Raw genomic sequence first — 26,638 nt, forward strand, 5'->3', positions numbered from 1 at the left:
CTGGATCACAAATTCTTGGGGAACATTTCCAGCATTTATCATTTATTTTAATTATCTTACAGCTGTGTTTTTGTCCTGGTTTATATATAATAGCAATAAAGGTGCAAGTATTGTCTTACACTCAAAATCTACTTGGTAGAGATCATTGCAAAATATCCATGAATTGAAGATCATTTTAATCTGCAATAAGGTATTAGGTAAGAAATAGCAATATTTCAAAAGATTTAGTTTGGCTGGGCAGAAAAACCTGAAGTCTGACTGAAATATGGCAGGAAAATTAAAGTGTAATAATGACAAATATGGCAACCAAACTGCAAAGTAAACTTGAACACAGCAAATAATACAGCCATTTCAATGTTATGCTTTATTAGGTACAGGAACTTCAGTCAATAAAATTCCCTACAATACATACCACAGCTTGGTTGACAGAACAGAAACCAAAAAAAACACCAACACTACCTAACAGCATCAGTCTTGCATTGGTTGGAATGGGAAATTGGTTGCATAAATATTTGGTTTGCTATGTATGAAACTTTAAACACATCTTAAAAAACCTTATTTTTAAATTTTCTAGCTAATTTAGCTTGTATTTCATTATTGTGAACATTCTGTACCAATACAGGTTCTTGTAGAAAGGATTAAATTTTGACAACTAGAATGCAATTATTTCAGTGCAAATTGCTGGTAAAAGTTACATGCCTTAAATATACATCATTCAATATCGAAAACCTATTATAAAATCCACATTAGATCCTTTTTATGCAGTGTGAAACACATTTAAGTAATGCTCAAATCCCAGTGAGCATTAAATATATTTTCTCCACTTTGAGGTTTATGCTTATTGGAGGTAATATTTACCTCCATTTAAATGCAGTCTGATTAATTTGAGCCACCCCAACATTTTTCTAATAAACCACCTATTCATTGGGTATTCTGATTGAATGGGAAAGAGACATTTTACAGTGCAAACAGACAAACAATGCCATTTGTGTTTGATTTCACATAACACTTCAGGATGCAGTGTCTGACGTGTAAATCTATCGATTTAATGAATTGGATACCCTATATATTTATCAAGATATAAAGTCTTGGGTACAGACAACAAAACCTAAGATCGTGAACATCCAAACAGGTGCACACCAAGACCAATTACCTTAGGTGCCATTTTTCATTTTCCCTCTGCTAACTAAAAGTAAACATTTATTTCACCATCATTAATTAAATCAGTTAAAAATTAAAACCCATATGAACATCCTAGTTTTTCAACACCTTAGCCAACCATTTCAATTAGGTAATTTAACCAAAAGTTGAAATTGAGTTTAACAAATTTTGTTCAAAGATAAAATCTCATATGAATGGGATTCTAAAAAAATACAAGCGTTTGGAATATATCTAGGCTGACAGCCTTTAACATTAATCAGTCGCTCAGTATGTTTATTTATCTTTCACAGTGGATGCATTGTTTCCACTTCAATTTGTGGTGGGGGCCAATCGACTTACAAAGGAAATGCATTTAAGACACATATTTCGCAAAAATCCAGGGCAGACAGGTTTCATGATTAAATGTTCCAACAGCAATTTCAGTTCTGAAAAGAGAGTTCTGAAACACAAAAAAGGGGTGTTAACATCTTGGTATGGCTCAGATTATTCTTATTCAACAATTAGCAACAAGAGATGATTGCAAGAACCTGAAAGATGTCAGATAATGACCCTTCTCGTTTTTCTTATGAGAATATTTCATGAGCAAAATGGGAATGACAAGGTGAACATCATATGATGTACAAGTACATTTCATTCATAACTTTATTCATTCACAGATAATGAGCACAACTTCAAGGTCAGAATGTACTACGACCTTTTCAAAGGCATTCAAGGTGGAAAATGGGATACCACTGTAAAACACTGCAGGCAGTGGTGTTGTGGAGAATTTCATGATTTAGGCCCAACAAAGAAGAAAGATCAGTAGTATTTCTAAATCCGAATAGCTTGCGATTTGGAAGAAAACGTGTGGGTGATGACATTGTCATGCATCAGTTACCCTTGCCCTTCTAGGTTGTGGGCACTGTGACAGGAGGAGTGCAGGAGATTTAAAAAGCACCCTTTAAGGCAAGATCTTGTTGGTTTTATAAGAGGCTGTGGAGCTGGAGAGGAGTGCAGGAGATTTAAAAAGCAACCATTAAGGCATCGCTCGTAGAAATAATAGAAAAGAGACAGACAAGCAGAGCATCCATTTTGACAAAAAAGGACAAAATAGGACAAAATGTTGGGAGTAACTTAGTGGGTCGGGCAGTATCTCTGGAGAACATGGATAGATGAAGTTTTGGGCCAGAACCCTTCTTCAGAATGAAACCTCACCTATCCAACCGGAAAAGTTAATTATCCATGTTTTCTAGAGATGCTACCTGACATGCTAAGTTACTTCAGAACTTTGAGTCTTTTAAAAAATATATAAACCAGCATCTGCATTTCCTTTTATCTACATCCACTTTGAACTGGTCATTTGAGTGCCAAGCACTGTATTTGAGTGGTAAGTACTCAGACTTTGTATCAAGAGGCTTCAGCAAGAGGCCTGAGCAGTGGAAAGGTAAGATAAGCTCAGGTTGTTCATATTTTCCTCCTCAGCCTCATTGCAGTTAGGGCAGTTATATGCTCCTCCTGCAGGATGTGGGAGATCAGTGTCCCCTGGTGACTACACCGGTGGGAAGTGTCCAGTTGCAGTTTGACCGACTGCATCAAGCAAGTGGAGTTGAACTCACGCTGGAGCAACCGTGATGCTGAGAGCATTATAGGTAGGCGTTTCCGTGAGATAGCCACACCTGAGGTTCAGGCAGCAGGTAGATGGACGACCACCAGAAAAGGCAGAGGAGATAGCAGAGACTGCAAGATTCCTTTGTGGCAATTCAGTGAAGAGCAGCAGCCGCCAAGTCTGTGGCATGATGACCGACCGGCACAGATGCACAGCAGGGAATGGTGGAGACAGGGAGAGCTAGGTGGAGGATGAGCAGCCAGAGGTTGTTGTATACAACTATATATTAAAACTCTCGTTTGGTTGTTTGTTTGTTTCTGAACTACAGCCAAAGCGGCACACAATAGCGCAACAATTTTAGGCCCATCTTACTCATTGTCGTCCCTTTGGTGCTAATGGAAGAAGTTCCATTAAAATCGGTGTTATATTTTTAAAGTTATTCACATTTTAAAGTTTAAATCTATCTCCTAGGGAGGGAGGGGGGAGATGGGCAGGGGTGGGGAGAAGGGGGAGGTGTGGGGAGAGGGCGGAGGGGAGGGTGGGGAGGGGGTGGAGAGGGTGCTGCACCAATGCAGGAGGGGTTTGGGACCAACGGGTCCACTTGGTCTCGTTGGTACTAACGATAAAGCTAAGAGAAGTGATGTCCTGCAGACTGAATACAGAGAATTAGGCAGGAGAGTACAAAGTAAGAACTCAACGGTAATAATCTTGAAATACTAGTGAGAACTGGAATACAAGGATAAGGCTGAGTGAGGTCTTGGTGCAAGGTGCAAAGGCTCTGGTATTTGAACTATTGTGACAGGGACAGAGTTGATCCCTACAAGAGGGATAGGCTATACCCAAACTGGAGGCGACCACTATCCTGGCAGGGAGATTTGCTAGAGCTGCTTGGGAGGGTTTAAATCAGCCTGTCAGTAGGGTGGGAATCGAAGCAGCAGTGAGGCAGATGAGAAAATTGAGACAAATGCAAAATTAAAGAGAATAAGTAGACAAGACAAGCAAGATGGAGTGAAAGATGTCTGATGGTTTAAACTGGATTTATTTCAATGCAGGAGGCCTGACAGGTAGGGAAGATGAACCCAGGGCATTCAATACAAAACAACAGAACTTTATTTATCCCAGGAGGGAAATTTGTGTGCCAATAGTCATAAAACACAAGATACATGAAAGATGAAATTAAAATGACGAGTGGAAAGTCCAGGATTGAGGATGTGCAAAGATTGGGGCGAAGGGGGAAGGGGAGTCAGTCTACCCCACGACAGAAAGGGGAGGAGTTGTAGTTTGATTGCCACAGAGAAAAAGGATCTCCTGTGGCGTTCTGTCGATTCAAACATGGGAAAGGGATATCTGGATCCAGAGCAGAATAACTAAATCTGAACACAGTACTCCAAATGCGGCCTCACCAACACCAACATCTTGTACAACTGTAACAGTACTGGGGAATTCAGTGTTGTCTTCAGAAATGTAAAAAAATCAGCTCAAGGATAACAACTTTTTTTCAACCACATAATAAACTAAACAAAATTGTCTTCTTAAAAGCAACAGTTACTTAGAGTTCAGTGCCAGTTCGGGCCAAACTCTCCTCTTACATTCAATGAAACTTGGATTATCAATGAATCAGTTGTAATAGTAAGCAATTTCATGGACAAGTCTTTGACCAATAATTATTACTCCTGACAACTCATACTCCATTTCTAAAAATAAAATTTGCAACAGCATTCCACACGACACTGGCTTCACTTCAAGTTAGATTAAGATGTTTAACCAATGCACCAAAATACATACCGGCAATAGGGGTTTCTGTGAGAGGAATATCGCAGTGCAAGAAATCTGTAGTAAATGAAAGGCTGTAACAAACTTCCGTGGCCACTATAAAAGTGTAAAAATGGAAAATGATTGCAATGCATCCACGTTGCTAGTTTCATGTATACAAATAACTATATTGCTTAAATGAAATTTAATAGCAGATTAAGTTATGACAAAAATATCCCCATTAAGTCATATTACCTTAAGAGCATGAAGATTGTGGCTGGCATCAGAAAAATTTCATTGCAAGCAATAAACTTCAAAATATTCTGCTGATTGGCTGAAATTTTATCCAAGATGGTCCTCAAAAAAGCCAAACTGCCTGAACCCAGGATCTAAAAAGAACAGGAGCAGTTGTTAGTTGCTATAGCCCTCCCTTTAACCTTCTCTGTTCTTGGAAACCCGAAGAATTCCCTGCAATCAATCCTGATGCGGAAGTATTTTCAATAGTCATTTTTAAACATATTTTCCTAAACCTAGATAAAAATCTGTCTTCTAATTTGGTACCTTTTTGTGGCATACATTTTTGTGAGAGTTCTTCTGCCAGAATGATAAATTAGCAATAAATAAATCCACCTCCCACAGGGCAATGTACTTTACAAATTTGATTCTGAATCTTTTGCCAGGTGATACAGGGTCAGAAGAGAATGGTCCCATTTTCCTGTGAATCTTTTCCCCGGGATATTTAGAATACATAATTAGTCCTCTATTAAAGCCTCACTCGAGTCCTGAGAATGATTAGTGATCAGCGGGCTATACCTGATAGACTTGATAGGCCGAATATATAATGATGGGCTGAGTATGCATGATGGGCCGAATGGCCTAATTCTGTACATAATCACTTATGAACCTATAAGGGGAACCCTGCTTCAGATTAGACTTTGTCCTTGCTACATGCCATTTTACATTGGCCCAGATCCCTCTCAATCTTTCTTTTCCATGTACCTGTCCAACTTTCTTTTAAATACTGTTAAAGTACCTGCCTCAATCCCCCAGTAGCTTATTCCATAAACTCACCACCCTCTGAGTGAAAAGGTTTTCCCTCAGGTTCATTTGAAATCTTTCCCCTCTCACCTCAATCCAATACCGTCTATTTCTCCTTCCCCTATTCTGGGTAAACAAAAGTCTGAGCATTCACCATATCTATTCCCCTCACGATTTTATACACCTTTACAAGTTCACCATCCACCCTCTTACGGTCTTACGAATAAAGATCTAGCCTGCCAAACCTCTCCCTATAGCTTAGGCCATCAAGTCCTGGCAACATGCTCGGAAATCTTCTGTGCACAACTTCCAGCTTAATGACTTCCTTCTTATAGCAGAATGATCAAAACTGAACACAATACTCCAAATGCAGCCTCAGCAACATCTTGTACTACTGTAACACTACACCCCAACTATACTCAATACCCTGATTGATATATCAAAGACCTTCTTTACCACCCCATCTACCTGTGATACCACAGAGGGTGATCCCTCTGCTCTACAACACTCCCAGGGCCCTGTCATTCATTGTGAAGGTCCCACTCTGGATTGACTTGTCAAAATACAACACCACACACTTAGCTGCAGTAAACTCCATTAGCCATTCCTCAGCCCAATTGCACAGCCGATCATGATCCTTCTAGAATTTCTGATAACCATCTTCACTGTCTACAATACCCGTGGGAAGGAGCCCCTCTGTGACCAAGCACGTTCTGTTGGTGACAGCAACCTGATGAAATTGCTGTTGGCCAGGGGCTATAACGTGAGAAAGGACAAGCAGGTGGGCAGAGGCGGTAGGGTAGCTCTGCTGGTGAGGGATGAAATTCAGACTGGGAACTGAATATTCAGGGTTATACATCCTATAGAAAGGGCAGGCAGGTGGGCAGAGGAGGTGGGGTAGCTCTGTTGGTGAGGGATGGAATTCAGTCCCTTGCGAGGGATGACATTGGGACTGACGATGTAGAGTCACTGTGGATTGAGTTGAGGAATTGTAACGGCAAGAAGGCACTAATTAGTGTTATCTACAGACCCCCAAATAGTAGCCCAGATGTAGGATGTAAGATGCAGCAGGAGTTAAAACAGGCATGTAAGAAAGGTAATGCCACTGTGGTGATGGGGGATTTCAATATGCAGGTAGACTGGGAAAATCAGGTTGGTTCTGGACCCCAAGAAAGAGAGTTTGTAGAGTGCCTCCGAGATGGAGTCTTAGAGCAGCTTGTAATGGAGCCTACCAGAGAAAAGGCAATTCTGGATTTAGTGTTGTCCAATGAACCAGATTTGATGAGAACTCGAAGTAAAGGAGCTGCTTGGAGGTAATGATCATAATATGATTAGGTTTAATCTGCAATTTGAGAAGAATAAGGTTAAATCGGAAGTGTCAGTGTTGCAGTTGAACAAAGGGGACTATGAAGGCATGAGAGAGGAGCTGGCCAAGGTAGACTGGAAAGGGATCCTAGCAGGATTGACGGTGGAACAGCAATGGCAGGAATTTCTGGGCATAATCCAGAAGACGCAGGATCATTTCATTCCAAAAAGGAAGAAAGATTCTAAGGGAAGTAGGAAGCAACCGTGGCTGACAAGGGAAGTTATGGATGGAATAAAACTAAAAGAAAATATGTATAACACAGCAAAGTGTAGCCGGAAGCCAGAGGATTGGGAAACTTTCATAGGACAACAGAAGGTAACAAAATGGGCAATGCAGGCTGAAAAGATGAAGTACGAGGGGAAGCTGGCCAAGAATATTAAGAAGGACAGTAAAAGCTTCTTTAGATATGTTAAGAGAAAAAGAGTAGCAAAGTCAAATGTGGGTCCCTTGAAAGCAGACATGGGTGAAATTATTATGGGTAACAAGGAAATGGCAGAAGAGTTGAACAGGTACTTCAGATCTGTCTTCACTAAGGAAGACACAAACAATCTTCCAGATGTACTGGAGGACAGAGGATCTAGAGGAACTGAAATAAATTTTCATTAGACGAGAAATAGTATTGGGTAGACTAATGGGACTGAAGGATAAATCCCCTGGGCCTGATGGTCTGCATCCCAGGGTCCTCAGGGAGGTGGCTCTAGAAATAGTGGACGCATTGGTGATCATTTTCCAATGTTCAATAGATTCAGGATCAGTTCCTGTGGATTGGAGGATAGCTAATGTCATCCCACTTTTCAAGAAAGGAGCGCGAGAGAGAAAACGGGGAATTACAGACCAGTTAGCCTGACTTCGGTGGTGGGAAAGATGCTGGAGTCAATTATTAAAGAGGTAATGACGGTGCATTCGGATAGCAGTAAAAGGATAAGTCCAAGTCAGCATGAATTTATGAAAGGGAAATCATGCTTGACCAATTTTCTGGACGTTTTTAAGGACGTGACAAGTAAAATGGATGAAGGGGAGCCAGTGGATGTAGTGTATCTAGACTTTCAGAAAGCTTTTGATAAGGTCCCGCACGGGAGATTGGTGACTAAAATTAGAGCACAAGGTAGGGTGACATGGATAGAAAATTGGTTGGAAGACAGGAAGCAAAGAGTAGGAGTAAACGGGTCCTTTTCAGAATGGCAGGCAGTGGCGAGTGGAGTGCCGCAAGGCTCGGTGTTGGGGCCGCAACTGTTTACCATATATATTAATGATTTGGAAGAGGGAATTAGAAGCAACACTAGCAAGTTTGCGGATGACACAAAGCTGGGTGGCAGTGTAAACTGTGAAGAGGATGTTAGGAGGTTGCAGGGTGACCTGGACAGGTTGAGTGAGTAGGCAGATGCAGTATAATATAGATAAATGTGAGGTTATCTACTTTGGCGGCAGAAACAAGGAGGCAGATTATTATCTCAATGGAGTTAGGTTAGATAAGGGGGAGGTGCAGCGAAACCTGGGTGTCCTTATACACCAGTCAGTGAAAGTTCGCGAGCAGGTACAGCAGACAGTGAAGAAAGCTAATGCAATGTTGGCCTTCATAACAAGAGGATTTCAATATAGGAGTAAAGAGGTTCTGCAGGTGTATAGGGCCCTAGTAAGACCACATCTGGAGTATTGTGTACAGTTTTGGTCTCCTAATTTGAGGAAGGACATACTTGTAATTGAGGCAGTGCAGCGTAGGTTCACGAGATTGATCCCTGGGATGGCGGGACTGACATATGAGGAAAGATTGAAAAGACTAGGCTTGTATTCACTGGAGTTTAGAAGGATGAGAGGGGATCTTATAGAAACATATAAAATTATAAAAGGACTGGACAAGCTAGATGCAGGAAAAATGTTCCCAATGTTGGGCGAGTCCAGAACCAGGGGCCACAGTTTTAGAATAAAGGGGAGGCCATTTAAAACTGAGGTGAGAAGGAACTTTTTCACCCAGTTGTGAATTTGTGGAATTCTCTGCCACAGAGGGCAGTGGAAGCCAAATCACTGGATGGATTTAAGAGAGTTAGATAGAGCTCTAGGGGGTAGTGGAATCAAGGGATATGGGGAGAAGGCAGGCACAGGTTATTGATTGGGGAGGATCAGCCATGATCACAATGAATGGCGGTGCTGGCTCGAAGGGCCGATTGGCCTCCTCCTGCACCTATTTTCTATGTTTCGATGTGAGCCACAACAACAGCCTGTCAACTGGACGGTGCGATAGCTGATGAAGATGGGCTCGATAGTGCTGACCAGCGCCATCGGTGCCTAATTTTAAGATGAAACGACATAAGTTGCTGGAGTGACTTAGCAGTTCAGGCATCATCTATGGAGAACATAGATGGGTGCCCTTTCAGATCAGGACCCTTCTGCAGATTGATTGTTGAGTTACTCCAGCACTGTCTTCTGTGCATTAACCAGCATCTGCAGTTCTTTGTTTCTACCCAGTTTTAAGGTGATCCTGACTTGCATAAAACCTGACTTACATAAGGATTTACAAAACGTAACCTTTATTTTAGTTTAGGGCGTGCCTGTAGTTTGATACATCACAACGGAAGAAATAACTGCACAAATGTGGAGTTTCAAAAGTAGATCTGGACTTGTGGGAGGAGGTCTTACATATCTCTTTGACTGACTGGAGTTGAAATTTAACAGTATTCTTTGCATTTGCCAAGTAACGTTTTTCTTGGAAATTTTGTTTAAAGAAATGTCACCAAACTTCAAGATAATATGATTATAACAAAGGCTTATGTTTTCCACTGGTAAATCCTAAAAATATTCAACTCCAAAAAAGATTGAGATACATGGATCAAATATGGGCAAATGGGACTGGCTTAAATGGATATCCTGTGTGGCATTAACGGGTTGAGCTGACGGGCTTGTTTCCATGTATGACTGACTCCAAATCAGCCAGATTAGAGATTGGTAGCAAAGTTATTTCATGGCGCTATGGACAATGCCCTCGTCAGCTTTCTGTTTCATTCTGGAAAATGGAACCCAAAGAACTATTTAAACAGTTTTTGAAGTCTGTACTACAAAAAGCTGAAACATGTTTCATTAACAAAATGTCTACACTATTCACCTCAATTGCACATAGAAAGGAGTTTGGTTGCGAAACAATACTTACATCCAAAATTTTCTTTGTATAGGCTGTAGCATGTAACAGAGAAAATAGAAACACAGGAAATATACTCACTGAGGAGACAGTTAAGGAAAAAAAATTCACTAGTCAGAAAACTAAAGTTTATATTAATGGATCTATAAATTTAAAACTAATAATACTGCAGATACATCCAGAAACTTCACTGCAAAATAATACATTAGCTTTTTCAATCATCTTTCATGTGGAAGGAAACCGAATCACCCCGAGGACACCCACTAGGTCACACAGAGAAAGTCAAAACTCCACACACCCGAGGTCAGGATTAAACCCAGGACTCTGGAGCTGTGAGGCAGCAGCTCTACTAGTTGCGCCACCTGAAAGAGATATCAGCAGGAATTTAGTTTCCAGGATCACAACAGGTGCAAATATTGGTGTTGTGGAAAAAGCTACTTGGCATAATGACAAATCTCTTATAGACAACTTGAAGAGAGCAATACCTTATTTCCATACTTACACAGCAAATTAACGTCTTAGGGACGCTATAAAACGTGACTATTCGTCCAATTGCAAATTTCATCGACAAGAGTACAAACAGGAAGATCAGTTGTGTACACTTACAATTTTTATATTTTATGGCAGTGTTTCAACTCCACTTTAATGCAGTGTATATTTAAAGGATACTTGTAACTGGATAAGAGTTGACAAAGATTAATGAGAAAAGGAGATAGTGGCAGCTGTCCTCTAGCAGGGCCTGATTCAGAAAAGCACGGCTCAATTGGATGTGAGGTAAACGTTGATGCAATCGAAGTGCACTCGTAAGGGCATTTGACAGCAAAGCACGTTGGTAAAAATTGGCAGCTTCATATAACCTGTAAAGTAAGGGACCAGTTTTCAATAAATATATTTTGCAGTATCATTACCCACTTCAATAATTTAAGCAATTTTCAAAATTCATGCACTATTTAGAAACACAAAACCTTCGGAATTTTTGACTTAATTTTCCTGAAGACAATGGTTTGCAATGGTACAGTGCCATGTTCAGTTATCAAATGTATCTACTGTATGCAAATTGTTGTGGGGAAACTGATAGACACAAAATGGATAACTTACATTTTGGGGCCTGAGGAAGGGTACCTACCCGAAACGTCACCTATCCATTTTCTCTAGAGATGCTGCCTGACCTGCATTTTGTGTCTATCTTTGGTATAAACCAGCTTTTGCTGCTCCTTTTTCTTACTGATAGCCTTAATACCGTGTGAGAGTCTGAAACTCGTTTTGGGGTAATACACAAGCCTGCTTAATACAACTGTGATTCTATAATCATTTAACCTACACTTCAAGAAATACTCAAAGTAAATCAGGAATGGAAACTTGTCATTGCCTTTTCAAGGGTAGGGCCTTCGTCATGAAAGTTAACTTTCTCACTAGAAATCAGGAACCTTACACTTTGCAGTTTAAAACATAAGCGTCATAATCAGAAGACTGAAATGTTATGGTCAAAGTCTTTGGCAAGAAGGCTGAGCAGAGGGTGATGGCAAGATACAGTCTAGTATTTTTTTTTTGTAACTTTCATCTTTAGTCTAAGTACAATCGGGAGAGCAGCTAGGGCACTGGTAAGCTCCTCCTGTAGGATGCAAAGTCAGAGATACTTCCAGTGTCCATAAGGACTACACCTATGGGATGTACATCCAGCTGCAGCTCCTGACTAGCTGCCGAGCGAACTGAAACTGTAGCTGAATGGCCTCAAGATCTTCCAGGAGACTGAGCATCATATATGGTTACAATGAGGCAGTCATACCAAAAGTACATGCAGAAAAATAGATGGGAAAAGAAGTAGGTAGTGAGTGCAGGAATCCCCCAAGGACATTCTCCTCAAAAACAAGTATACCCTTTTGGATGCTGCTAAGGGGAGGATGAGCGTTCAGAGGAGAGCAGCAGCATCTGTCAGGTATGTGGCACCAGGCATAACTTTGAGGCACAGCAGGGTAGGGTGGTCAGATAGAAATATACAAGTAGGGGAACTGTTATTTAGGGGACAAATAGGAGACTCTGTGGCCGCAAACAGGACCCCAGAATGGTGTGTTGGGTCCCTGATGTTTGGGTTTAGGATGTCTCGGAGTGGCTGCAGTAGTTCTGAAGGAAAAGGATGAGCAGCCAGGTCATTGTGCACTTTGACACAAATGACATAGGTAGAAAAACAGATGAGGTCCTGCACAGTGGCTTTCAGGAGTTAGGCAAAAGGTTGAAAAGTAGGACCAAGGGTAGTAATCTCTGGATTAAGCCCCATGCTAGTGGGGGTAGGGATGGATGAATGAGTGGCTGAGGAGTACAAGGGTAGGGAATTCAGATTTTTGGAATAATTGAGATCTCTTCTGGGGCAGAGGTAACCTATACAAGAGAAATGTGTTGCACTTGAACTGGTTAGGGACCTATATCCTGGCGGGCACGTTTGTATGTGCTACTCGGAAGGGTTTAAACTAGATTGGCAGGGGGACAAGATCCGATGCAGTAGTGATACAGGTGGAAGGCTGGAAGTCGGTACAGAAGCTAGTGACATCATGTTCAGTAGACAGGATAGGTAGGAGTAAGGCAAGGATCGAGGAAAATCGGTTAGATAAAACTGCATTTATTTCAAAGCAAGGTCTGACAGCAAAGCTAATGATCTGAGGGCATAGATGTGTACATGTGAATGGAATGTTATAGCTTTTACAGAAGTCTGGCTAAGGGAGAGACAGAATGGCATCTTAATATTCAAGGGTATAGGGGCTGCAGGTGAGATAGAGGTGGGTATAAAGGAGAAGGAGGGGTTGCTTTATTGATTAAGGAGAACACCACATAAGTAGCAACTGAATCAAAAACCACAACCAGAGAGCAGTGCTGAACTACTATCTACCTCCTTGGTGACCCTCGGATATCCTTGCTCGGATTTTACTGGCTTTACCTTGCACTAAACGTTATTCCCTTATCATGTTCACATACATGATGTTTTTTATACACAGTAAATGGCTTGATTGTAATGTCTTTCTGCTGACTGGATAGCATGCAACAAAAGCTTTTCACTGTACCTCAGTACACGTGACAATAAACTAAACTGAACAGTAGTCCGAGATGACATTGTTGAAGGATCATCCAAAGGCTAGAGGTGCAGCTGAGAAATACAGAGGATGATCACCTTGTTGGGAGTGTACCCCCAAATAGTCAATGGGAACTAGAGCAACAAATAGGCCAAGACAGCACAAAATTAATAGGGTAGCTATAAGTTTTCCAGTATAGACTGAGATTGTAATCGTGCCAAGGGCTTAAATGGGGTGGAATTCATAAAGTGTGTTCAAGAAAGTTTCCTCAGGCAATATGTGAAGGGCCCTACAAGGAAGAGAGCAAAGCTTGATCTACTCTTGGTGAATGGGTAAGGCAAGTGACTGAGATCCAGTGCCCACTGCTCTATTAACTTTAAAATATTTGTGCATAAGGACAGGACTGGTCCTCAAGTTAAAGTTCTAAATTGGTGCTAGGATGGTATTAGAAAGGAACTTGTAGAAGTTGATCGGAGTAGGTTGCTTGCAGGCAAAGGGATGTTTGGAAAGTGGACAGGCAATGACATTCTAACTCAATAAAATCCCCACAGGTTCATTATTTTTTTAAAAAGATAGAATTATAGAGATGAGTACAGGTACAATTCAGAGCCTTGAAATGTTAATGCTATGTACCTAGCTATTTATATAAACAATTAATATCCTATAAACAACCAAATATGTATCATTCCACACTTTCATATTATCATTTGAATAAGCCACCATTTGATTTACCCCACAAAATGCTTCCATAAAAAACTGAACTAACATTTGTAGGAAAGAACTGCAGGTGGGGGTTTAAATCGAAGGTAGACACTCAGCGGGTCAGTAACTCAGCGGGTCAGGCAACATCTCTGGAGAGAAGGAATGGGTGACGTTTCTTCAGTCTGAAGGGTCTCGACCCGAAACGTCACCCATTCCTTCTCTCCAGAGATGCTGCCTGACCCGCTGAGTTAGTTACTCCAGCATTTTGTGTCCACTGAACTAACATTCATGGCCTAACGACTGGTGTATAGTATGGTGCATTTAGAAAAATGCATTGCTGTATCAAAAATAACTGCACTAAAATGATGATGCATCACAAGCATTTTAACTCGTGCTTCAATACGAGTAAGACATTTTCCTTCAATGTTAAAACTAATTCAATCAATTTAAGAAATGACACTTACCCCATAAAGGGAAATATGAACAAGATAGAACAATAGATTGTGAAAATCCGAGAAAGCCACATGGCAGCCTCCAGTTTGTTACCCATCATGTATTGCTGAAAATGGAAGATATTTGTAACTATGAAGTATGATCAAATACAAATATGCCAAAATCCCAGTAATAATTGTATAGTTCAGTAATCAAAACCGACATACCAACCAACATCTAACAAAATAAGTTCTTCTTTGAGGATAGTGGCTAACACTATTAACAGAAAATACCTACAATATTTGGAAAATTCATACATATTGCAAAACATCAATTTTTATATTATTGTTTCAACAATTGCATTTGATTGGCAATCAAACACTAGGAGATGAGCCAAAAACTCTCAGGAATGAATAGTCAAAAAATAACAATCATTTCCAAACGCCATCATTTAAATCACAAAAAGAATCACAGGTGCATTAACAAATAGAAAATCAAACCACAGTAATAATATTCATGAAATAGAACTGATAATTTGGGTTGTCATGAATCAAATAGATCAATTCAAATAAATCCTTTACACTTGCACTCAAATCAATTTTAACATCCCTGACAGGAAAACAAACTGATTTATGAACTTGGATGGGTACTTGAATGTGCAAGCATAAGCATCAATAGCAGATACTCATGGTTAATTCAGAGGGTTATGCTATTTCCCACAATAGTTTTATTGTTAACCAATTTTAAGAGGAAATGTAGACTTCTTGTTTTATTGAAGAGTAGACAATACCAGAACAATTTAAGTGTGGGACTGCATGTGGCATTCAATGGAGTTTTTAAATCTTAAAATATAAATTTCATTTTACGATTCATGGTTGTAAAACAGAGACTAATGTATTTCTCTTATTTATCATCAGTTTGGAAGAAGTAACCAGAAATTAGGCATGGGAAATTATGCAGTATTGACTATGGGGCTTACGTCACTGCTGTGGAAAAAATAAAATAAAAAACTGTTTTATTTCAATTTATAATCTACATTCTTATTTTGTCTAACCATATTATGCCAACTCTAAACAAATAATGATCATTACCATAAGATTACTCACCCCATTGATACTTTGATACATACTTTGATTCAGTGAACCAGTTCCAATTGATTCAGTAATTAACTAGTAGGGACATGCATCACACTACTACTGCAGGAAAGAACTGCAAATGCTGGTTTACACCGAAGATAGCCACAAAATGTTGGAGTAACTCAGCGGGACAGGCTGTATCTCTGGATAGAAGAAATGGGTGACGTTTCGGGTCGAGACCTTTCGTCACCCATTCCATCTATCCAGAGATGCTGCCTGTCCTGCTGAGTTATTTCAGCATATTGTGTCAGACTACTACTGCAAATTGTTTGTGAAATATGTAACTGACTTGGACGTAAATGTAAATGTAGATAGTAAGCTTGCAGATGACACCAAGATTGTTGAAGTTGCAAAATGTGAGGAAGGCTGTCAAAGTATACAGTAGGATACAAATTATCTACAGAAAAGGCAGATGGAGTTTAATCTGAGCATGTGTGAGGTGTTGCAATTTGGGAGGTCGAATGCGAGGGAAAAGTATAGTCAATGGAAAGACCTTTAACAGCATTAATGTGCAGAGGGATCTTGGGGTCGAGTTCCCTGAAAGTGGCAACACAAATAAACAGTGGTAAAGAAGGCACATGGTATGCTTGCCCTCATCAGTCGGGGTATTGAGTATAAGAGTCAGGAAGTCATGATGCAACTTTATAGGACATTAATTATGCTACATTTGGAGTATTGTGTGCAGTTGTCTGGTCGCCCATTTACAGGAAAGATGTGGAGTCTTTGGAGAGGGTGAAAAAGAGGTATACCAGAATGCTGCCGAGATTAGAGGGTATTAGCTACAAGCAGTCATAATCAGAATTATGTAGCATGGAAGCAGGGCCTTTGGTCCAACTTGCCCATGTCGTCCAAGATGGCCTATCTACACGTCCCACCTGCCTGCATTTGGCACATAGCCCTATAACCCTTTCCTATCCCTGTACCTGCCCAAGTGTATTTTAAATGTTGTCATAGTACCTGCCTCAACAACCTTCTCTGGCAGCTCGTTCCACATTCCTGTGTGAGAAAGTTGTCACTCAATTTCCTGTTAAATTCTACCCCTCTCACTTTAACCCTATGTTCTCTGGTTTTTGATTCCCCAACTCTGGGTACAAAAAACTGTTGTGCATTCACTCTGGGCAATTTGAACGTCCAGAAACGAAGATGATTGCAAAAAATAGTAAACACTGCCCAGTCCATCACGTATACTGACCTCTTGATGATCAAAGGTGCCCACAAGAGTTGCTGGCTCAAAAAGGCAGCCAGCATCAGACCCACACCACCCAGGCCATGCTCTCATTTCACTCATGCCACTGGTAACATATCGGAGTCTGAAAACTGTGACATCCACAATCAGGTGCAGTTTTTTCCCTACAACCATCAGGCTATTAAATATTACAACCCCCAAACAGGCTCCAAACTATATAGACTTGGGGGCATTATTTATGATTTTGCACAATTATAGTTTCTTTCTTTCTTTTTTTTACATTTATACACTGAACTTTTTATTTCTTTATTATGGGGTTTACAGAGTACTATGTTTACAAATCTGTTGTGCTGCTTGTGCAAGTAAGGATTTCATTATTCCATTTTGGGACATACGACAAAATATTCTTGAATCTATTCCCCACATGATCTTATACCTCTAAGATCACCCATTATCCTTCTGTGCTCCAAGGAATAGTCCTAGCCTATCCAACCTTTCCCAATAGCTCAGCCCCTGGCCAAACCTGGCAAAATCCTTATAAATCTTCTCTGCACTCTTTCTAGCTTAACAACATCCTTCCTATAGCAGAGAAACATAAACTTTAACACCAGACTCCAAATTCAGCCTCACCAATGTATTGTATAATTGTAACATAACATTCCAACTTCTATACTCAATACACTGACTGATGAAAACCAATATACCAAAAGCCTTCTTGACTACCCTAACTACTTGCAATGCCAATTTCAAGGAATTATGTACATGCACTTCCAGATCCCTCTGCTCCACAACACTGCCTGCCATTGCCTGCCATTGACTGTGTAAGTCCTGCCCTGGTTTGACTTTCCAAAATGCAACCTTGCACTTATCTGCTTTAAACTCCATTAATCATTCCTTAGTTTACCCAACTAATCAAGAGCCTGCGGTAATTTTTGATAACCATCTTCGCTATTTATACCACCACTTTAGTGTCATCTGCAAAATTACTAATCGAATATTCTACATTTATTGATTATTGATAAAAACCAAGAAACAATGGGCCCAGCACCGATCACTGCGGCACATTATTAGTCCCAGGCCTCCAGTCTGAAAAACGATACTCCAGCATCACCCTCTGCTTTTTTACATGAAGCAAATTCTCTATCCTAACTTGAATTGTTTTCTCAGAAAGGAGGACTGGTACAAGTTTAGAACATTTTTGAGAGGCATAGAAAGGGTGCAGTCAAAACCTTTTTTCCCCCAGGGTGGAAGTGTCAAAGATTTGAGGGCATTACTTTCAGATATAAGTGAAAGAGTTAATGGCCATTAACTTTGCATGATGAGATGCTTGACCATAATAAAATAGTAGAATGAATAAAAAGCCTGAACTCTGAATAGCTGATGTTTGCAATATTGCACCTGGCAGGATATAACTCCTAAATCTTGTACACCAGGCTGATAATACATCCCCCCTTTTGCCTGGGGAGGACGTCTTGGAATGATGAGAACAATGTTTCCGCTGAGATTGGGATGTAGTTAATTGCTGACTGATTGTGGAATTGTGCAAACATGACCTTCTGTGGTATAATAAGGTTCCTTACCTTTGACTAAGGACTTTATGTGAAACATTTTATGACAATAGAGTGATAAGAATATTGGGCAGGAAACAATTTGTTATTAATTTGAAGGAAATGTTGTGTTAAACATTCTTGCTGCAAATTCTGTATAAAAATGCTGCGAAAATGCTGTATCTGAGAGTGGAAGCAAGGGGAGTACTGAGTATGGTCATAAACCCTTAGCACTGATCCCCCCACTCCCGTCTGACGATAATTAAAGCTTTGCTTGGTTTACCTTTAATTGTTTATGTTGTTGTCTGTTTTAAGAAACAAACTTTAACAGAAGGGACAAAGTTTAAAGGAGATGTGCAGGGGTAGAAACATAGAAAATAGTAGGGCCAACACCATTCAACTCTCTGGGAGAAAAAGTTTTTCCTCATCTCAATCCTAAATGGCCTACCCCTTATTCTTAGACTGTGACCCCTAGTTCTGGACTCCCCCAACATCGGGAACATTTTTCCTGCATCTACCCTGTCCAATCCTCTAAGAACTTTATATGTTTCTTTAAGATCCCCTCATTCTTCTAAATTCCAGCAAATACAATCCCAGTCGACCCATTCTTTCATCACACGTCAGTCCCGCCATCCCGGGAATTAACCTGGTGAACCTACGCTGCACTCCCTCAATAGCAATAATGTCCTTCCTCAAATTAGGAGACCAAAATTGCTGTATCATAAATAGGCCATTAACCAAAAGAGTATTTTGTTGTACTCACCACGATACCGCCCTGAGGGCCATTTCTTGTTGAGTCTGCCATACCAAAATAATGCTGGAAGAGAAACAAAATGCTAGTTAATCAAACATGTTCTGAAAGAGAAAAACAAGGAATTCCAGATGCTGAAGAATTGGGGTTTAGTTTAGAGATACAGCATGGATACAGCTCCTTCAGCCATTTGAGTTCACACTGACCATTCATCACCCTTTCATACTAGTTTTGTTATCCAGAAAGATACAAGGAATTTCAGATGCAGGTTCACAAAAAAGAGACAAAGCACAGGTGACTCAGCAGGTCAGGCAGCATCTCTGGAGAACGTGGAAAAGTGACGTCTCAGGTCGGGACCCTTATTTGATTGTCGGGGGAGGAAAAAAAGCTGGAAGAGTGGAGGGGCAAGACAAAGCCAGGCAAGTAATAGGTTGACACAGGAGAGGGGCTTTTTTTGATAGGCAGATGAAGGACCCAGCCCAGAGATGAAAAGACAGGTGTGAGACAAAATAATTGAAGAGTTACAAATTGTGAAGCTAGAGGAAGGAATGCAGAAGGAAGGGAAGGGAGAGAAATAGCTGCAAGTCCAGGTGGGGCATGAGAGAGGCAGGAGGGGGGTTGTGGCAAAAAGGGGGAGAGGTTTGTAATTACCTAATTTTAGAAAATTCACTATTCATACCATTGGGTTGTAAGCAAACCAAGTGGAATATGAGGTGTTGTTCCTCCACTTTGCATGTAGCATCACTCTGGCAATGGAGCATGGAGGAGGCCCAGCACAAGTGTCCCGATCCGAAACACCACCTATCCACGTTCTTCAGAGATGCTGCTTGACCTACTGAGTTACTGCAGCATCGTGCGTCTTTTTTTGTTATCGCACTTTCTCATCCACTTCCTATACATTAAGGGCAATTTAATAAAGAGCAATTTTGCAGAAGCCAATTAACCTTTCAACCTACAGGTCTTTGGGATGAGAGAAGAATCTGAGGCACACGGAGGAAATCCATGTTGTCACAGGTAGAATAGACAGACAGGCAGACCGAACAAGATTCTCTGGAGCTGAAGGAGAAGCTCTACCAGCTGTGCTACTATGCCGCCAAGCTAATTGATTTAAGATAACTCACTTCAATTATAACTTAATGGAAGTAAAGACTAATATTTGAGTGGAGTGAAGAAACATAACAACTAGTTCAGGTGCAACATTTGCATTAACCAGCTCAAGATAGAAAGAATGTGGCAGAAAGCCAGAGAGCCTTGTCAGTTAGAATTGGGAACAGACTGATACCAAGTCAAAATTGGTACATCCATCAAAAAGTAACATACTTATTACACTCAGGTCGTCCCTTCGCCTTAAATATAGCCTGTGCATGTGAACAAGCAATTGGGAAATCAGTGGTATGAATTTGTCAGCTGTTGTAGAGCTGTGGGCATCTTCTCTTGTGGGGGAACTCAGTTTGTGACAATTCTTGAATGGTTGAACAAAATATCTTGGTTTAACTACATGTTGCCCTTGTTTGGCCTATGTTTTTATTTACATTTCTGACTTATGAACTGTTTGGATTAGGAATAGTTTTCAGGAACGTGTCATAAGCTCCGGGTGACCTATATGACATTGTTGAAGGGCAGTTTATCACCAAGTGAAAGTTCTAATTCAGAAATTGTGGAGGTTGCTATACTTGTGCACAAGAGAATACTACATAGTATATTCAATTCACTATCACTTTTAAAAAATCATCATGTTCACATTTCATATATCAAACAACTCTGTAAAGCAGGAATAAATTAAGAAAGTGCTTTAAAAAAAAAAAAGGGGGGGGGGGGTCAGACAGCAACAGTTAACCATAATCAGCCCAATGATCTTTCAACAGATTTGAAAAACCGGAGAAATAAAATTATTTTAGCTACAGGGATGGGAGATAGAGAGAATTGTGGGAATAGTGTGAATATCGGTTAATATTAAAGAGACATCAAATGAGACAAGTGATGAAAGTGTGTTAAGCACAGGTGATGGGGTGGCGCATGGCACAGCCAGTGGAGCTGCTATTCCACAGCTGATTACAATTTCTGGTGTCTTCAGCTATCTTGGTTCGATCCTGACTTCGAGTGCAGTTTGTGTAAAATCGGCATTTTATCCCTATGTCTACTTGGATTTTCACCATGTGCGCTCCGATTTCCTTCACGTCCTAAAACTATGCAGATTGATAGGACGTGGAGGAAACCAGACCACGTATAAATTGCCTGTTGCACGTGGATTGGGGGCACGTGGATTGCAAGTAGAATTGGGGGCAGTAAATTGCCACTTGGGGAGAACAAAATGGGTTGTAATAGGATTAGTGTGGTCAACAGATAGCCGGTGGTCAAAGCCCGTTTCTGTGCTATTTCTCACTATGATTCTGATATGCTTGAAGATGCAAATAGGAGATAAATGAAACCAAGAGAAAAAATATGCCAGAACTGTGAGAATCAGCCTAAAGATACAAAACATTCAAGATGCTGGAAATCTGAAATAAAATATATAATGCTGTAAATATTCAGGTCATCAGGCAATAACTCTACTTTCTTACTCCATAGATAAGAATAAAGCAGAAAATGAACAATATGTTGCAATGACAAAGCAATTAGTAATTTTTCGTTAAAGTACTAACATTTTTATTATACAGTACGAAATGAGTAATCAAATTCAAAGGGTCACAATACAATCTAGTTTGCTTGAACAAAAGAGCTATGGATTTATCAAAGAACCAAAAATTGTAGTTGATATCAATTTCAACTATTTTTCATATTTTGTTCCCCTTTACTTAATATTTTTTCCTTGATGCTTCACAGCTAATCTGTCCTGAGTCAATTACCCATTTGGCACAACTGGATCTAGAACCCAGCAGTGTATTGCTCAAATGTATCATCACATGGTCAGTAACTATGCTACCCTGTTTAGGAACATTTGAATTAAAAAAAGAGAAGCAATAGTAGGCCATCTGTTCGTTATGTCTTCTCTGACATTCAATAAGATCAGAGGTGCTACTTTCATGCACTTATTTAATATCCCTCAATTCCATAATGTTTAAACACCTATTGACCTATTTCTTTAATATATTCAGTGACCGAGCCTCCACAGCCATCTTTAACTAAGAATTCTCAAAGACATATTATAGACAATAGACAATAGGTGCAGGAGTAGGCCATTCAGCCCTTCGAGCCAGCACCGCCATTCAATGCGATCATGGCTGATCACTCTCAATCAGTACCCCGTTCCTGTCTTCTCCCCATACCCCCTCACTCCGCTATCCTTAAGAGCTCTATCCAGCTCTCTCTTGAAAGCATCCAACGAACTGGCCTCCACTGCCTTCTGAGGCAGAGAATTCCACACCTTCACCACTCTCTGACTGAAAAAGTTCTTCCTCATCTCCGTTCTAAATGGCCTACCCCTTATTCTTAAACTGTGGCCCCTTGTTCTGGACTCCCCCAACATTGGGAACATGTTTCCTGCCTCTAATGTGTCCAATCCCCTAATTATCTTATATGTTTCAATAAGATCCCCCCTCATCCTTCTAAATTCCAGTGTATACAAGCCCAATCGCTCCAGCCTTTCAACATACGACAGTCCCGCCATTCCGGGAATTAACCTAGTGAACCTACGCTGCACGCCCTCAATAGCCAGGTGAAGAGAATTTTTTCAGTCCTCAATGGCTGGCCATGTGATGCTTCAGACTCTGATCCGTATCGATCCATAAAAATGTTATATGCTTCAGTAAGAGCTTTTAGCATTCTTCTAAAGTCAAATATAAGCAGTCTGCTTCATCTCTCATAAGAGAGACTTGCCATGCAAGCGATCAGTCTGAAGAACTCTTTTCCTTCCATCTAATCTCATTTAACTCTCCTGATAGCCACAAATAAATGCTTTTCCTGCTTTTTGCCTTAGAAGAAATCTTACATGAATACCATTGATTTTCCAGCCCCTTTGCTTCCAGAGTCTTGCCATATTATCTGCTTTGCCAAACCTAGAGGTCACATAATTAGGATACAATACACCTCTGATCTACTAATTATACCCCTGCTGGGTCTCTATCTCTAAAGCACCATGGATTGTAAAAACTTAAATAAAGCAAACATTAAAGTTAAATTAAAGTTACAGCAAAACTTTCATTTCTTGCAGGGGCAACACGGGCACCAGTTAACAGGTTGCTCTCAGATGCCCTGTACCTCGGTACACGTGACAATGAACTAAACTGAACTGAGGGCCCCCAGGGGCGAGGCGCTTCTTTCCTGACAAGACTACCAGGTCAACTAGAGAGTTCCAAAAGTGCAGTAGGGTGGGCACACTTGTCGCCCCCGTTGTCTGATGCAGGCCTCCGAGAGGAGTCCAAAGGTACCAGAACGGTCTGCCAAGACACCACACTGGAAAGTCAGCCTCAGTAGTTAGGTATAGGAATGCATATTGGCCATAAGGTCCCATATTGGGACCCGGCACCGGCTGGGCTGAAGACCCAGAGCCCAGCCACAGGGCTCAGTGGTGGACATGTACTGTATTAATTATTTAGAATGTTGGCCATTAAAGCTATCTTCAACCGGTTGTCAAAAAGGCCATCCTGATGGAAGTATATAAAACAATAAGAGGCGTAGATAGAATGGCTTGTTGGCTTGGAAATGTCATAGGTTGAAGGTGGGAGGGCAAAAATCTAAGGAAATTTGTAAGACTTTTTTTAAAAGCACAGATGTATAGTAGGTACCTGGAAAGCACTGCCGAGAGAGGGTAGTAGAAGTCACAATAGCAACATTTAACAGCTAGTTACCTAGTTACACACGAACAGGCTAGGATTAAAGGGATATGGACCTCATACTGTTAGTTTGGAAGTTGGATTAATTTAGACTGGCATCATGGTTGGCAGAAGCATCATGGGCCACAGGGCTTGTTCCTGTACTATATGGTTCCATGTTTTCAATGCAAATAGTTGGGGTCACAGCATTGATCCGTGACACCCAACTAGTTATGTATGGCCAATATGAAATGTTCCATTTATCTATACTAATAAATTATTCCCAATCACTGTTGTCATGTACTCAAATCTTGTACCACAATCTTTATAGTGTTGTCTTACTCAATGCCTTCTGGAAATCCAAATATATTGCATCTTTTAATTCTCCTTTATCTACCCAATTCATTCCATCCTTAAAGAACTCCAGCAAATTTATCACAAATTACTTTCCTTAAGTCAAATGACACCTGCCTCCTAATTATGGTTTCCAACACATTTCTAATGTCAAATGTTTGACTAACTGTCTTCCCGACTTCCATTCCTCCCCTCCCCTCCCCTCCCCTCCCCCCCTCGTGAACAGCGTGTTGTAGATGTGTAATCCTCTGGGGGCATCTTCTGAATCCGAGGGATCCCGTAAATAACAAACAACAGGTCCAGTATCAGCAATGACACTTCTTTCAAGACTCTGCCAACCTTTGCCCGATGCACCTCGCTGCTTTCACCGAGGCGAGAGGCTGGGCCTCAACCTGCACACACTTCATTCACCACCTTGAGTACGGCGATGATCCCACCCTCACCAAGGACAACGTGCGGGGCCGGGGAGGTTCGGGCCTTGCCTCTGGAAACACGGACGGGGACGTGAGTCTGCATCGTACCACACATCCGAGCGCAATGCAATGACAGCCACACTGGGCCTACGCCCAGTGAATGGGGCCTAGCCTCAACCTTCACCACAAGAGACCGGGAGACTACTCTACTCAATCACCACTCTACTCACTCCGACCTGCGCGAGATAATCACGTATGAAGGTGTTTGCGCAGTAATCAACTGGAACCAGAGCGGCGGCCTCCGACCGCTGCCGCACCAGAAAGTTCTCTCGTTCTCCGCCTCGTTACCCCGGTAACCGAGCGGCGGGCGGGGACCCTACCTGCTGCCGGCGCGGCGGCGCCGAGTGCCCGGAGGAGGAGGAGGGAGGGGGAGAGAGAGAGAGAGCCTGACCCGCGCGACGCTGCTCGAACCGAACCTCAGCTCACGGCAGCAACCGAAGCCCGTGCCCGCTGCTGCCCCAAAGGCGATCCCACCGCGCATGCGCGTAATTGCGCAACCCCGCCGGGCGGGCGGGCGGCCTGACGCATGAGGTGACTCGACGTACCGTGACGTATCGGCAGGGGCGTCGGCCGTAGCAAAGATACTAGAGGAGCAAGATAGACCACTCGTATCTAAAAACTGTAGTATGTCATGGGTACAATTTTGCGCCATTTTAGTAAGCTGATTCTGTGTGCTAGTCTGGGCAGTGTTCACAACTCTGCGATTTCTTCGTATATAAATTGTTTGCAAGCAATTATTTTTGTTCAACTTCTTGGATAAGTTGGTAGTTGACATTTATAATTATTTCTTGAAGAGTTGCTACTTCGTGATCTTTAAACTTTGGATGTTACTGATTGAATATTTGCACTAGAGATCCACTCAGTATCAGGCCAAGTGATCATATTTAATGAACTGTTCTTTGCTTTCTCTGTAAATTTTAATTTCACCTCCACGAGCTGTATCTCTTTTTGTTTTATTTTAAAAAGTCATGGAAGCAGAAATTAGGCATTTGCAAACAATAGAACTCTACTGTATCACAATATAATTGGAAAGACATTTAACTTAATACTTAGAGCCAAGAAAAATTGAATTGGTGAATTGATTAGTTAAAAACCCTTGACAGCCAGTAAAATGACCAATGCTGCCTGACGTGGTACAGAAGCATGAATCCAATTCAAATAGACACAGTGGTGGAGTAAATCACTGGGTCAGGCAGCATCTCTGGAGAAAAAGGATGGGTGATGTTTCAGTTTGGGACCCTTCTTCAGACAAGGGGGGAGGTGAAAAGCTGGTATAAATCAGGACCTGATCTTTTCATTGGTTAGCTGATATGTGAAACAGTACAACCCTGTATATCTCGCACACAAAATTATGTAAATCTTACTATGAATGACAGAAATAAAAAGTGTTATCCTTGTTTATCCTTGTTTATGAAGTTCATTATTGAATGATGTAAAATTGAAGGGGGTTGGTGCAATATACCAGCTAACCCACAAAATCTACTGGAATTTTTTGAGGATGTAACTAGGAAAATTGGACAGGGGAGAGTCAGTGGATTGTGGTGTACCTCGACTTTCAGAAAGCCTTCGACAAGGTCCCACATAGGAGATTAGTGGGCAAAATTAGAGCACATGGTATTGGGGGTAGGGTACTGACATGGATAGAAAAATTGGTTGACAGACACAGAAAGCAAAGAGTGGGGATAAATGGGTCCCTTTCGGAAATGGCAGGCAGTGACCAGTGGGGTACCGCAAGGTTCGGTGCTGGGGACCCCAGCTATTTTACGATATACATTAATGACTTAGATGAAGGGATTAAAAGTACCAATTAGCAAATTTGCAGATGATACTAAGCTGGGGGGGTAGTGTGAATTGTGAGGAAGATGCAATAAGGCTGCAGGGTGACTTGGACAGGTTGTGTGAGTGGGCGGATACATGGCAGATGCAGTTTAAATGTAGATAAGTGTGAGGTTATTCACTTTGGAAGTAAGAATAGAAAGGCAGATTACTATGTGAATGGTGTCAAGTTAGGAAGAGGGGATGTTCAACGAGATCTGGGTGTCCTAGTGCATCAGTCACTGAAAGGAAGCATGCAGGTACAGCAGGCAGTGAAGAAAGCCAATGGAATGTTGGCCTTCGTAACAAGAGGGAGTTGAGTATCCTTCTACAGTTTGTACGGGGCCCTGTGTGCAGTTTTCGTCTCTAAATTTGAGAGAGAGAGAGAGAGAGAGAG

General features: G+C 41.2%; 1 protein-coding gene across 4 annotated transcripts; it reads right to left on the minus strand.

Moving 5' to 3' along the window:
• Positions 1-349: 349 nt before the first annotated feature.
• Positions 350-24,957, minus strand: tmem33 (transmembrane protein 33). Of its 4 annotated transcripts, none has more exons than XM_078399286.1 (8): positions 24,843-24,957; positions 18,861-18,914; positions 14,261-14,355; positions 10,702-10,889; positions 10,045-10,112; positions 4,754-4,887; positions 4,532-4,615; positions 350-1,600 (listed from the first exon to the last, which is right to left on the minus strand). In XM_078399286.1, exons 2-8 carry the CDS (start codon positions 18,900-18,902, stop codon positions 1,471-1,473), a joined length of 741 nt encoding a protein of 246 aa, XP_078255412.1. In that variant the 5' UTR covers positions 18,903-18,914; positions 24,843-24,957; the 3' UTR covers positions 350-1,470. The 4 variants fall into 4 exon arrangements, with proteins under 4 accessions (XP_078255412.1, XP_078255405.1, XP_078255422.1 ...); XM_078399279.1 differs by having other exon boundaries at positions 24,818-24,907; XM_078399296.1 differs by having other exon boundaries at positions 24,747-24,880.
• Between the last annotated feature and the right edge of the window lie 1,681 nt (positions 24,958-26,638).

Source organism: Rhinoraja longicauda, chromosome 1 (genome assembly GCF_053455715.1).
Source record: "Rhinoraja longicauda isolate Sanriku21f chromosome 1, sRhiLon1.1, whole genome shotgun sequence".
NCBI classification, from domain to species: domain Eukaryota; kingdom Metazoa; phylum Chordata; class Chondrichthyes; order Rajiformes; family Arhynchobatidae; genus Rhinoraja; species Rhinoraja longicauda.